At 40.9% G+C, this 15,249-nt stretch overlaps 1 protein-coding gene across 1 annotated transcript; it reads right to left on the reverse strand.

The window, feature by feature from the left end:
- Positions 1–2,265: 2,265 nt before the first annotated feature.
- On the reverse strand, positions 2,266–15,249 carry LOC135507652 (sal-like protein 4). Its single transcript, XM_064927241.1, has 6 exons — positions 14,766–15,249; positions 14,271–14,401; positions 13,917–14,075; positions 11,502–11,648; positions 11,019–11,130; positions 2,266–3,586 (listed from the first exon to the last, which is right to left on the reverse strand). Exons 1-6 carry the CDS (start codon positions 15,028–15,030, stop codon positions 2,541–2,543), a joined length of 1,860 nt encoding a protein of 619 aa, XP_064783313.1. The 5' UTR covers positions 15,031–15,249; the 3' UTR covers positions 2,266–2,540.

Consider the following 15,249-nt stretch of genomic DNA (forward strand, 5'->3'; position numbering starts at 1 on the left):
AATTTTGGTTTCATCTGACCAGAGCACCTTCTTCCACATGCTTGGTGTGTCTCCCAGGTGGCTTGTGGCAAACTTTAAACAACACTTTTTATGGATATCTTTAAGAAATGGCTTTCTTCTTGCCACTCTTCCATAAAGGCCAGATTTGTGCAATATACGACTGATTGTTGTCCTATGGACAGAGTCTCCCACCTCAGCTGTAGATCTCTGCAGTTCATCCAGAGTGATCATGGGCCTCTTGGCTGCATCTCTGATCAGTCTTCTCCTTGTATGAGCTGAAAGTTTAGAGGGACGGCCAGGTCTTGGTAGATTTGCAGTGGTCTGATACTCCTTCCATTTCAATATTATCGCTTGCACAGTGCTCCTTGGGATGTTTAAAGCTTGGGAAATCTTTTTGTATCCAAATCCGGCTTTAAACTTCTTCACAACAGTATCTCGGACCTGCCTGGTGTGTTCCTTGTTCTTCATGTGCTTTTAACGGACCTCTGAGACTATCACAGTGCGGGTGCATTTATACGGAGACTTGATTACACACAGGTGGATTGTATTTATCATCATTAGTCATTTAGGTCAACATTGGATCATTCAGAGATCCTCACTGAACTTCTGGAGAGAGTTTGCTGCACTGAAAGTAAAGGGGCTGAATAATTTTGCATGCCCAATTTTTCAGTTTTTGAGTTGTTAAAAAAAGTTTGGAATTTCCAATAAATGTCGTTCCACTTCATGATTGTGTCCCACTTGTTGTTGATTCTTCACAAAAAATACAGTTTCATATCTTTATGTTTGAAGCCTGAAATGTGGCAAAAGGTCGCAAAGTTCAAGGGGGCCGAATACTTTCGCAAGGCACTGTATTTATCTAGTTTTTTTGCGTATTGCATTAAACATGTCCTTGTATTTGTTTGTCTATTTTTAATAAACCCTGTTTGATATGTATCAAGTCTGGTAAGACTTTTGCCATGCTCATGCTTATAAGCATTTATTAAGCTTTTGGGTCTATAATCAGCAGGGGACTCTCCAGATTTTCCTGGTTTTAATATAACTGAAATAACAGTTTGATACATGGAACTAGGACGTACTGTGCGACGAGTGTTGTCATTTGTGTAAATAGGTGTACTTTGCCCTAAATTTGTGCTTTTCTCCATGCTAATGTTTTAATAGTATCCAATATTTATTTTTGGGTGATCTGTTTTTAGTGATTGTTTTGACTGCTGATAATTGCTTCAGGGTTCTTGAGTCTAAGGCTAGAGGATCCGTCCAACTATTTTTTAATTTGGATTTATATACATTTTCATAGAAGCTTTTAAAATTGTCATTAATCACACTGTTTCTAATTACCGCATTTGTATCTTTTAAAACATAAATGTAGTGTTTTGTGAGAGCTGCCAGATAGTTACCATATTTATTTGCCATTAAGTAGTATGCTTTATTTGAGTTTAACCTGTAGTTGTTGGCTCTCTTCAAAAGTAAAAGATCGTATTCCTAATTAAGTTCAGAAATGTCTTTCTTGTTTACCTTGTAAAGACTTCTATGGGCTTTTTCTAAGATAGAAATTAAAATGAAAGAAAAATAAGTCACTAAATCATATTTAACTTTTGCCGAGTATGAGATTATCATTCCCCTAATGTACGCCTTAAAGGCATCCCAAATTATATTGGGGGTCGGCTTTTCTTTGTCTGCTATTTCTAAATTTGTAATGTTTTTTTTATGGTTTCATTTAGGTATTTAATACATTCCGGGTCCAGAAGATGCACTCTGTTCATTCTACAGATTCTGTCGCTAAGTGTATTTTCTGTTGGTGTAATTAGGCATGATACCGGACAACGATCAGATATCACTATATCGTGCATTTTTGCGAATAAAAATGGTCAATTGAACAGCTTTTCTTACTTTAAGAGAGAAAAAAGTAAGTCTTAGTTGGGAATAGTAATCTCTAGGTGTACTGTAAATTATTTGTAGCAAAGACTCATTCCAGCCTCTTTATTACTATGTCTGTCAATCTTATCGAACTTGTAATGTGGGTCACCTGCCCTAAAAAAAGTTCCTGGCTGGATTTGATCTGATATAGCTTGCATTCTATCTAAAAGCACCAGATTTGCCCCGGATACGAACAAAATCACGAGCTTTGGTTCTATCTGAATGTTTTTTCAAAATTGTGTTATTGATATAGCCTTGTTCTGTTCTCTACCTATTTAGTACTCTTAATAACCCAATTCATGTTTAGTTAAAAAGAATACAAGATAAAAATAGATGACACCATTCAAACCAATGAGGGTTCAGAAATATAATGCCAATTATCTCAGAATCATCATTTTGCAGATAGAACCTTATAGTCCTAAACTCTCAATATGTAACATACTTTTTAGACTTAAGGCATATATGTCACACAATGTCTGGATGAAATATTCTACCCAGGAATATTAAACACTGAAATCTGTGGGTCATCTGTGGGTCTTTTCTACTGACAACAATGAAAATGTATATTTGTCTTTAATGCTGGGTTTGATCTAAATGTCAGAAGCTATCCAGGGGAATTGTTACTATTATGTTAGAGTGGAATGTTTTTTCTGCTGGTGCATCCTGAGGTAGCTTCTCTCTGATAACCTCTTCCCGCAGTGAGTACTGGCGAATGGCCGCTCGCCTGTGTGGACCTTCAGGTGCATCTTCAGCTGGTCCTGGCGGGAGAACCTCTTCTCACACTGCGTACAGCTGTAGGGTTTCTCCCCTGTGTGGACCCTCTGGTGCCTCTTCAGGTGACCAGCCTGGGCGAAGCGCATGTGACACTGGGTACAGCTGAAGGGTTTCACCCCTGTGTGGACTCTCAGGTGCCTCTTCAGGCTGAAGGAGTGAGAGAAACTGGCCTGGCACAGGTGGCAGCTGAATTGTTTCTCCCCCGTGTGCATCCTCTGGTGAATCTCCACCTGTTGGGGGAAACTGAAGGCTTTCCCACAGAACGAACACGGGAAGCGCTTCTCTTTGGCGCCACCACCTTTACTGATTCTATCTCCGCTACTGTCATTTGTCAATGGGCTTGTGTAGCTATTTAGTGTTGAGGCATTGGCATTGTCTGAGGTCTGGTTTAACATAAGAAGAGTGTGAGGAGGATTAAGGCCAGGGAGTGTCTGTGTTATCGCAGGATCCATATTACAGTTGATAGATCCTATAGAAGGCAGACTGAAGGAAGCACCTGTTAGGGAGTCAACATGAGGCGCGATCAGTCTCTCTGAATCACAATTATAGGAGCAGGACGGAGCATCGTAAGCCAAGTCTGTACTCTCCCGCCGCATACGTTCCCTTTCCTGTCCCCGCAGACCAAATCTACGCCTCGCTCTGGTCTCAGCGAGTCTGTTGTCATGGAGACTATGTTCAGATGTTGTTTTGGGTTCGACTGTCTGTTTCTGGTTGTGGTTAACAGTGTTGTTCCCCAGCCCAGAGTTGAGGACGCTGTCCCATCCCCTGACCTCCACTATGTCACCTCTGGGCCAGGCCTGCTCGGTGATGTTGTTCACTGGGCCCTTGGCTGCACCCGTCTGGGTCTGGGAATCCAAAATGGCCACCCATTCTCCTCTGTTAGCCTCCAGCCAACCACCTACAGGAAGAGTTTAGAAAATAGACTTTTCAAACACGGCAGAGAGAACTCTGCATATGGAGTTTTTGTTGTTGTCAATTACAATGTGTTTTTGCATGTAAACATAAGTTATATTGATTTCATTAAAGAAAAAACAATAGCCACAATTCCCATTGAAGATCTAATACTGTATGTAGGCTATATGTGGGTCTTTCTATTAACTACTTGTTACAGCTGTTGATAAGTCCCTTATATTAATCAGATCATGTCATGACATTAAGATAAGGGGGAACATAGCTCTATATTCAATACAATTCACAAGTTAATTTAAAACCTGTTTAACCATTCTCATGGTGGGTGTCTTAATGGATTTGTCCAAAATCGGGTGACATTGTTTTCTGTCCTTGCATTTATGGCTGTGTAAGTTGTTGTATCATATAATAAGCATTAATCAGTTCAAGTATACTTTAAACTTGAACCTTGTAAAATCTACCTTGATCGAGCTGTCGGACAGTTTTTTTGTACAGAGATCTCAGAAATTCAATGTAACTACGTAACATTTTGTGCCTCCTTACACTGAGTATAGTGTTAGGAACATTGCTCTTTCCATGACAGACTGACCAGGTGAAAGACCTATGATCCCTTGTTGATGTCACTTGCTAAATCCACTTCAATCAGTTTAGATGAAAGAGAGGAGACAGGTTAAACACAGATTTTTAAACCTCGAGACAATTGGGACATGGATTGTGTACGTGTGTAATTCAGATGGTGAATGAGCAAGTCAAAAGATTTAAGTGCCTTTGAACAGGGTATAGTAGTAGGTGCCAGGCCTAGGGCTGTGTCGGTCATGAAATTTTGTCAGCCGGCGATTGTCATGCAAATAACTGCCGGTCTCACAGCAATTTACCGTTAATTAACAAACACCTTTAGCATCTCCTGGCTTCCACTGATCCATTTAATATAGCCCACAACACAATACATCCATTATTTATTTTAGTCGGATCTAAATAAACATGTGAAGAAAATGTAGCCTATTTCAGAACAGAAGAGCATATTCTGAGTTGTCTTTATGTTAGGTCTATGCCATATGGCTGTGGGCTACACTAGTTAATTTAGCAGACAAGATTTGCTTAGAATTCCATGGCATTATTTCATATCATTTAATAGTATGAAGAATACAATTGAACATAGCTGAATAAAATAGAAAGGATATTTTCCCCAAACGATTTCCGAGGGAGTGCGCACATGCGGCTTCTGTGTTGAGTGGTTAACAAAGAAATAGGTCCTCCCATCTGCTTAATTTATAGACATGTATGCAACTTTAGTTGTGATACAAAAATTGGGCTATACGTTAACATATTTTATACATTTCTAGCTGCATGATGTGACTAATGACGATTTGAAAAAAGTTGCATGAAAAGGCATGAGCTCTGCTCCGTTTCTTGCGCAGGCTGTACACTTCATCATCTCTCATTCACTATTTGACAAGCACTTGATCCTATTCTCACCCATCAGACTATTCTTAATTTAATCTGGTCTTTACATATATTGTCGAGTCTGTGAAGAGTAGAGGCCACGCCAGGCATATCTCAATATTTCAAAATACAATTGCGGGAAAACATTGTTTGGAAAGCAAATGGTTATTGCTGTAAAGAGAAGACAATGAAAAGAGTAATCTGTCTTTTAGTTATCAAAATTCTAAATTTGAACGAACAACAGTATATCTTATTGGCACCAACCGATAGAATCGGCAATATCCCTGGTGAGTGCTCACTGCGCATATTCACTATTTATCATTGTTGCGTCAGTGCTACTTAAGTTTGTTTTTGGACAATAATTTCCTAATTTGAGTCTCCCCTTCTCGTATGCTTATTATATGGACAATTCTTTGTTTTTTGATCTGTTTGTCAGTATCAAGCTTTATGTTTCCCGTGCAAAGAAAGAAACGTATCTGATATAGCGTATAGTCTAGTCTTACTCTACGCGCTCAGCCATGCATTGAGCGGTCTTTTTTTGAGAACAGTGGTTGAGTTATATTGTTAACCTAAATTATGACTATCCAATCTACTCATCACATAACGAATAGTAGGCTCTCTCACATAAGTCCGCAAATGCGATGATGCATGGATTGCATTTTAATGGTGAAAATTAGCTTTCCCAAACTTGACACTCACGCACCGCCTTTGTGTGCTAGGTAGGCTACACCAGTTGTAAAGAGGATTAATGTGCTTAACTTTAAGAATTTAGCAATACATCTAGCAGCACAAGAAAGCTGGGATCCTCTTTTGAATAGTTGCCAGTCAAAACTCTGTTTTCACAAGTGATTGCGCAATGACTAGTCCTCCCGGAACAGGCCCAAATCCCATTATTTACATGAAGAAAAGACGGAGATACAGGGGGGAGCAGATCCGGGTGCCTTGTGAGAATTTGTCGGCGAGTGGGTAATCCGCCTCTAACATCCATTCTATTGGCCAACGTGCAATCACTGGAGAATAAACTGGATGAGCTCCGTTTGAGACTATCCTACCAACGGGACATTAAAAACTGTAATATCTTATGATTCACAGAGTCGTGGCTGAACGACCACACGGATAATATACAGTTGGCTGGGTTTTCCGTGCATCGGTAGGACAGAACAGCTGCATCCGGTAAGAGGAGGGGTTTTGGTGTGTGTCTATTTGTCAATAACAGCTAGCTCGTGCATGATGTCTAATATTAAGGAAGTCTCTCGATATTGCTCACCTGAGGTAGCCATCTATTTTCCAACCACAAACCGATTTTGGCATGAAGACTGCACTCAAGGAGCTGTATGTCCATAAGCAAACAAGAAAATGCTCATCCAGAAGTGGCGCTCCTAGTGGCTGGGGACTTTGATGCAGGTAAACTTAAATCCGTTTTTATTTCTAACAGCATGTGCAACCAGAGGGGAAAAAAACTGTAGACCACATTTACTCTACACACAGAGATGCATACAAAGCTCTCTCATGCCCTCCTTTTGGCAAACTTGACCATAATGCTATCCTCCTGATTCCTGCTTACAAGAAAAAACTAAAGCAGGAAGTACCAGTGACTCACTCAATACGTGAGAGCACCAGCAGTTCCCACTCCACACTGCCCTTTCCCACCTGGACAAAAAGAAAACCTACAGTTGAAGTCGGAAGTTTACATACACCTTAGCCAAATACATTTAAACTCGGTTTTTCACAATTCCTGACATTTAATCCTAGTAAAGATTCACTGTCTTAGGTCAGTTAGGATCACCACTTTGTTTTAAGAATGTGAAATGTCAGAATAATAGTAGAGAGAATGATTCATTTCAGCTTTTATTTCTTTCATCACATTCCCAGTTTGACAGAAGTTTACATACAATCAATTAATATTTGGTAGCATAGCCTTTAAATTGTTTAACTTGGGTCAAACGTTTCAGGTAGCCTTCAACAAGTTCCCCACAATGAGTTGGGTGAATTTTGGCCCATTCCTCCTGACAGAGCTGGTGTAACTGAGTCAGGTTTGTAGGCCTCCTTGCTCGCACACGCTTTTTAAGTTCTGCCCACACATTTTCTATAGGATTGAGATCAGGGCTTTGTGATGGCCATTCCAATACCTTGACTTTGTTGTCCTTAAGCCATTTTAGCACAACTTTGGAAGTATGCTTGAGGTCATTGTCCATTTGGAAGACCCATTTGCGACCACGCTTTAACTTCCTTACCAATGTCTTGAGATGTTGCTTCAATATATTCACATATTTTTCCTCCCTCATGATGCCATCTATTTTGTAAAGTGCACCAGTCCCTCCTGCAGCAAAGCACCCCCACAACATGATGCTTCCACCCCCATGCTTCACGGTTGGGATGGTGTTCTTTGGCTTGCAAGCCTTCCTCTTTTTCCTCCAAACATAACGATGGTCATTATGGCCAAACAGTTCTATTTTTGTTTCATCAGGCCAGAGGACATTTACGATCGTTGTCCCCATGTGCAGTTGCAAACCGTAGTCTGGCTTTTTTATGGCAGTTTTGGAGCAGTGGCTTCTTCTTTGTTGAGCAGCCTTTCAGGTTACGTCGATATAGGACTCGTTTTACTGTCGATAGAGATACTTTTGTACCTGTTTCCTCCAGCATCTTCACAAGGTCCTTTGCTGTTGTTCTGGGATTGATTTGCATTTTTCGCATCAAAGTACGTTAATCTCTAGGAGACAGAACGCGTCTCCTTCCTGAGCGGTATGACGGCTGCATGGTCCCATGGTGTTTATACGTGCATACTATTGTTTGTACAGATGAATGTGGTACCTTCAGGCATTTGAAAACTGCTCCCAAGGATGAACCAGACTTGGAGGTCTACATTTTTTTTCTGAGGTCTTGGCTGATTTCTTTTGATGTTCCCATAATGTCAAGCAAAGAGGTACTGAGTTTTAAGGTAGGCCTTGAAATTAATCCACAGGTACACCTCCAATTGACTCAAATGATTAGTCAAGTAGCCTATCAGAAGCCATGACATCATTTTCTGGAATTTTCCAAGCTGTATAAAGGCACTGTCAACTTAGTGTATGTAAACTTCTGACCCACTGGAATTGTGATACAGTGAGTTAAGTGAAATAATCTGTCTGTAAACAATTGTGGGAAAAATGACTTGTGTCATGCACAAAGTAGATGTTCTAACCAACTTGCCAAAACTGTAGTTTGTTAACAAAATTTGTGGAGTTGCTGAAAAACTAGTTTTAATGACTCCAACCTACGTATATGTAAACTTCCGACTTCAACTGTATGTTAACTCTATTTTCTTAAAACGGCATTGTGGGTTAAGGGCTTGTAAGAAAGCAGTTCACGGTAAGGCCTATATCTGTTGTATTTGGCACACGTGACAAAAATGTATTTTGATTTTGAAGCACATCTGTCACTAGGCTCTGTAGGCTATGTGCTCTCCAACTGTGTTCCAGGGGCCCTAGGTGTATAGGCTACATTTGGAGTTATTTGGCCAGTTTACCATATCAAAACATGGCCTAGGCTATGGGCTAGGCTTCATGAGGTGTACGACTTTGAGACTGCACACATTGAGCCTCATTCACAAGTGATAATATTTTTTTTATTTTACCTTTATTTTACTAGGCAAGTCAGTTAGGAACAAATTCTTATTTTCAATGACGGCCTAGGAACAGTGGGTTAACTGCCTGTTCAGGGGCAGAACGACAGATTCAGCTCGGGGATTTGAACTTGCAACCTTTCGGTTACTAGTCCAGTGCTCTAACCACTAGGCTACACTGTCGCAAGTTATAATATTGTAACCCATTGGACTATTCTCAATTTAATCTTGTCTTTACATATACGTGAAATTTGTTTTTATTTAGAATGGACCACTATCATGCACCTGTTGGAACAAGGGGAGAAAGAAATACATGTCATTGTATTCACATAAATAGAAAATGTAAGACGTTTTTCCTGTGGTTCATTTTCATGCCAGCCAGGTAGGCTACTCCTGTTGTAAAACAAAGTAATGTGCTTAATATTATGAAAGTTGACAAATAAATATGGTAGGTCAAGCCTACAGAAAAGCTCATGGGATCCTCTTGTTAATAGAGGCCATCAAAACTCTTGATTTTTGATTGCATTGATGTCAGAGTGATTAGAGCAGGCAGTTAGCAAGTTTGGTATGCTACTAATGACCATCAGCGACAAAGCACAGTTTTGGAGAAGCCTAGTTACCGTCAAATGGAATTTGACTGTGGTCATGAATCGGTAATACGGTCACCGTAACAGCCCTAGCCAGGCACACTGGTTTGAGTGTGTCAAGAACTGCAAGTTTCCCGTGTGTATCAACAATGATCCCACAACCCAAAGGTAATCCAGCCAACTTGACACAACTGTGGGAAGCATTGGAGTCAACATGGGCCAGCATCCCTGTGTAACGCTTTCAACACCTTGTAGAGTCCATGCCCTCCCGAATTGAGGCAAAAGGGGGTGCAACTCAATATTAGGAAGGTGTTCCTAATGTTTTGTACACTCAGTGTATGTTACGGGGTGAAACCCGTTTTCATGGGCACATAAATCCCCCAAAACGTATGCTATTGCAAAATCAAATGCTTCCTACCGAATGAGTCACCTTGATACTTAAAACCTAAGTCGATACTGTCATTAACGTGGTTCTTCAATAATTACATAATACTTGTTGGATGTGCCTTTGGTGTCGAGTTGTTTAATTACACTGTGATATTTTCACACATTATCATCTGATCCAGGGAGAAATTTTCTGAATGACAGTCGAGTGAGAAACAGCTGTTGTAATAGCACATGCGATGCAACAACAAAACAAGTGCTGGAAAAAAGGTGTTTGGGAAGAATGTCTCATTCAATACGCCGGTGAAAACAGTTGTGCCTGGATCCAAGTTGGATCCAATATCCTTGGCAAATTGATGTTGATCATAAGTTGTTTTCTGATTTATTTACAGCAAGGTCAAGTTAGATTTAACAGAGAAACCATCAAGGTAATGAGTTTATGTTTTCATGCCTCGGATTTGACACCGAGTCTACTGTGCACAATTGTGAAGGATAGACTATTGCACAACACCCAATGCTATTCCTATGAATTATTCTGGATATAATGACAACACATTACAACATGATCTGATAATGAAAAATACATTTTAGTTTACATGTATTGTTTAAAACTGCAGGAGTAACAACAGGCTTAAAGTTTAGCCTACTTGGAATTGGCCTACCTTGAAAATCTGACATTTCCTGAATTTGGTGCTACATCTTGGCACTAATGTCCTTGTAATTATTGTAACCAATCTATAAGTTCACCTGCTCCCTTATATTTATCCCTGATTTCTTTTTTGATCTGTTTTTGTGAGTGGCCACTTGCGTTTGTTTCCCGCTGCTTCAATTGAAGGGTGTTGTGCTACTCTGTTTCTGTAAAACCACGTGTGGTTATTATGAGGACGACAACATCTAATGCTGGCTTCAACCTGTCTTTCCATACAAATCCTTCCAGTACAAAAGGAACCTGGTTTTTGGTGGCTTTCTCTTCATAAAAACAGAGCTGGTGAGATACAAATGGTGAGATTAATGCTACTGCTATTTATTGCTTTATTATGTGTGGCTGCGTCAGAAGGTAATAATAATTTGTATATCAATGCATTGACAAGGCCTAAAAATCCATTATTCTTAAAGTGGTAATGGGGTCCTTGAAAATTACAATTACGTGCATGAAAATATCCCTGAAAGTCCTTCAATTTGGCTTGGCAATGTCTGTATGAACCCTTATTAAAGGATGTATAGTCTTGGGCCTATGTTGTATAGGTGGTGTTAGAGGAGTATATGCAAATTGTCCCTTAAGTACAGGTATGTGGAACTGCATGAAAATCAATTTTTATTTAGCATCAAACCATTTAGAAATGTTGATCCTAATGTCACACATTGGCCCCATTATTTATAGAAAGACCCATGTATTTCTTCCTTACCTTGCTCCCCCATCTTTAGTCCACTCAGCAGATCAATGCTCTCTGGTTCATCTTCTAATGTTTCCTCTTTGACTAGCAGCAGATCAGGCTTCCCATCCTCCATGTCTACTGACTGTGAGAGATACAGAGTGAGAGGATGTTGGATCAAGAAATCTGATATGAGCACCCTGCTATGGAGCATCTTCTGATTGAGCAATGAGGGAATGCTATGAGTACTATGCAAACATATTAGTTGATTTGATTACTTACACTCTTTAATAGTTTTATAATTCAAATGCATGGTCAAGACCTGGGCCCGTATCCACAAAGCGTAAAATAGTAAGATTGCTGATCATGTATCAGGTCCCCACCTGTCTATATAGTCTTATTCATTATTATCTAAAAGGCAAAACTGATCTTAGATAAGCACTCCTACTCTGAGGGGATTTGTGGATACAGGCCCTGACCTAATACCATTCAGACAGCAGTTCATAGTGGGTTTACCTCAGTGAGATTGTGTGTGGTCCTGTGCTGCTCAGCTGGTTCCTCTGTGGGTTCAGGTTCAGGAGTCTGGTTGTCCTCCATGACCATGTTCTCCTCAGGGTTCCCCAGACCCTCCTCCTTCCCCAGCAGCACCCCTGGACCCTCCTCCTGGAAGAGAGAGGTGATACAGTTTGCACAGACATACACTCCCTCATTTACGTACACACAGATAATAAACACACTTTAAACATGGAGTGTTTACCCATCCCCACTATTTTTGAGTGCTATACTGTAGATACAGAATGACTTCATTGTTGTTAAACCCATCATGGTGGACATTAATAGGATGTGGGTAAAGACAAGTCAGCTATCATAAGTCAAAAGTCAGACAAACCTGACTAAACTATTTTGACGTATACAGTAGGTGTTTGTTAGTGTGTGGGTATGTGTAGATATATTTAGTAAGTGTAAATTGGTTATAAAGCCTCATTGTGTGTATGCAGAATAGGGTGAGATCAGATATTAAAGAGTGTCTCCGTAGCCATGTTTCCATCCAACTACGAATAAAAAATACAAGTTAAATGGGTTTCCATCACATTTTCAACTCTATTGATGTTTTTCTCAAAAAAATAATTTAGGCAGTATGCCCACTCTGGTATTGGCAGTGTGCTCTAGCCAACAGTGCTATCTGCACAGTGTTGGCTAGATCGCACATATAGCCTACATGATGAGATTAATATTATGGACAAAAGAGCGATATTATTTGTATTTGTCAAACGGCAGCCAAGCATCCATCATCATGTCACCAGAATAAGACTCTCAATATTTATCGGAAAGGACCATCTAGTTCATCACCATGCACTTTCACCACCCTGTGAAATCCATCATTATTTATTTCATATTTTGCCTAAACTGTTTCTGACAGGTTGTAGCGGGAGGACCACACAACATAAATGTTTCCACCGACATTTCTCGCATAATTGACTTTAATCAGTCACAAAAAGATCCCATCTTGTCTAGCGTACTTTGTTTTGTCGACATTTGGAAACTTTACCGAAAATGTTTCTGTTTCCATCAGGCCTGTCGTTACATTTTTTATCCGACATGTACTTTTCTCACATAAAAAGATTGGATTGAAACCTTGTTAATTACAGTCTTGGAATGAAAAGTCCCATTTTATGTTTATTAAACATAAACAAGTGTTAAATAAACCATAGGAAAACATAATATATCCTACACAGTACAAACACAATATGTAACAGACTTTTTAGGCTTATATATGCCTTATATATCACACAATGTCTGGATGCAATTTCTACCCAGGAATATTCAACACTGAAATTTGTTACTCTCGTTATTCCAAATGCATATGCGGATCTTCCCTACTGACAATGAAAATTAATCTTTGTCTCAGGGTTAGATCTAAGCTGTCGAGTGGAATGGTTACTTTCGATGTTATAGAGTGGAATGGTTTTTCTGCTGGTGTATCCTGAGATATCTCCTCTCAGAGTACCTTTTTTCCGCAGTGCGTACAGGCGAACGGCCTTTCTCCTGTGTGGACCTTCATGTGGTCCTGGCGGGAGAACCTCTTCTCACACTGTGTACAGCTGTGTGGTTTCTCCCCTGTGTGGACCCTCTGGTACTTTTTCATGTCGCCAGCCTGGGCAAAGCACATATGCCACTGGGTACAGCTAAAGGGTTTCACCCCTGTGGGAACCCTCTGGTGAATCTCCACCTTTTTGTGGCAGCTGAAGCCTTTGTTACAGAACATGCAGATAAACTTTTTCCCTTTACTATAGCCTGATGTGGCTCCCCCTCCCTGAGCCTGAGCTCTAGCCATGTTGTTTGAGTTCAATACCTGATCGAAAAGGACGCGGCCGTGTGAATCGGAAGTCCCTATCGACGTAGACACTGGGTCGTGATCTCTGAGCGTGTATAAAGTGAAGAGGGTAGTGACATTTGGATTTGTCTCTAAGCTTCCCCTGTAATCTAAGAAATCTGTGCCCTGTGACTGTCTGTCTTCTAGGTGACTATCTGCATTCCATGCAGGAGGAGCATCACCCTCCACTTTCACAGTCACCTCATCATTATAACCTCCCCTTTCTCATCAAGGCACCCTTCAGTGTATACACAACTACTGTACTGGTTCCAGTCCCCTCTAGACAGGTCAGTCTGTGTGTCTAAACCAAAGGGCATGTTGCCAGGGTCCATCTCTGTAGTGTAAGAACAAGGTGGATTATCACCTTCAGTGTCTAACGCGTCACCATCACCATCCACACAAGAATTAACCGTCCCCTGTCTCTGGTGAAAGCACATATGCCTCTCTGGGTCTGATCTGTGGTCAGATCCTGTGTGTAAGAGTATGTGTCTGTGTGTTACAGTTAATGTCTTGGTGTCTGTCTGTGACTTGAGGATGGCATTCAGCGTTCCACTGACCTCCGTGATACTGCGCCGGGTCCTGGGCTGCGCTGGGGCGGTGTCCTCCATGGCTACAGCCGCCTCTCCAGTCTGGATGTCTCTGCTGTGCCGTAGGTCATCCTCTCCTTCAGACCTCTCCTGCTTAACCCCAGGACCTGCAGCCTCTGCATCTGTAGACTGACACAAGAAGAGAAGAGGTTATTACTGGTACAGGAGTTTAATTGGATAACAATGTTGTCAGGAAGTCTCACAAGCTCCCATGGCATATAAATAAAGATGTTCATGAATAGCTGAGGGGAGCCATTGTGAAATAAAGAGGCTACATTGGATGTACATTTGATGTAATTTTGATCTAAATACTATTATACTAACCTCTATCACGATAACATGCTGGGTTGTGGTTCCACTCCCCTCATCAACAGTGATTGGTTGGTCATCTCCCCGTGTATTGTGTCCCGCTGGCTTCACAAAGCTCCTGTGGCCTCCAGTGAAATGTCCTTCACCTGTGAGAGTAAATTGGGGGGGGGGGGGGGGAGAAGTGTTTAGGGACTGTCAATGCTTAACTATATATTGTACACTATTGACACGTCTGGAATTGGCAAGGATGTAAAGTAACTTCACATAACTTCATATATCATGCCTCATTGTATTAAATTATTAAATCATAGGAAATGCATTAAATATGAATCTAGTTAGAATATGATCGTGTCTTTGTGCAAGAAATTATTGCATACTATCCAAAAACTGACCAAGACCATATGTGGTAAACACATCTACAGTCACACATGTGCAGAGGGGAATGGGGCGAGAGGCACTGAGCCATCAACCGCGGCAGGCCGCGCACCTCGGGCCTACTGCAAAATGTACCTCTTGCCATTCCTCTGTATCGGTCGAGGATCTTGACACTACTGGGACGACTGGCAACGACGCGCTCCCGTGCCACCTTCAGTTCCAGTAGTTGTAGTTTCCTCCGCAATCCCCTGTTTTCTTTCTGGCTTTGAGTGATTTCCAATCGAAACACTGCATAGTCGTCGTCTACGAGTTTACAGATTTCTGCCACGGCTGCATTCGCTAGCACCTCCATGATGGAGGCTATTTGAGTGTGAAAAACCATACAGTTAGAGTTAGCCATTGTAGCTAACGTTAGCAGCTAACTAGCATTACCTAGATAACGTATATCAACCAAGACTGGTATCCAACGCGAATTAAATACTACGTGGGGTAAATATGTGATGCTGTGCTGTTAAATTAGTCATAATCTTAGATCCATGGTGTTAATAAACGTCTAAATAAAAACGCTAACGTGAAAATTGTTCTTGGTCGTTTACTTCCGCTTACATGGATGATTGGC

Source organism: Oncorhynchus masou, chromosome 21 (genome assembly GCF_036934945.1).
Source record: "Oncorhynchus masou masou isolate Uvic2021 chromosome 21, UVic_Omas_1.1, whole genome shotgun sequence".
In the NCBI taxonomy this organism is placed as follows: Eukaryota; Metazoa; Chordata; class Actinopteri; order Salmoniformes; family Salmonidae; genus Oncorhynchus; species Oncorhynchus masou.

Coding starts and splice junctions, on each gene's coding strand:
- LOC135507652 (XM_064927241.1), bottom strand. CDS start 15,030: ATGGCTAACTCTAACTGTATGGTTTTTCACACTCAAATAGCCTCCATC. Junction 14,076..14,270: donor AGCATGTTATCGTGATAGAG/GTTAGTATAATA, acceptor TTCTTGTGTCAG/TCTACAGATGCAGAGGCTGC. Junction 3,587..11,018: donor ACTAAAGATGGGGGAGCAAG/GTAAGGAAGAAA, acceptor CTCTTCCTGTAG/GTGGTTGGCTGGAGGCTAAC.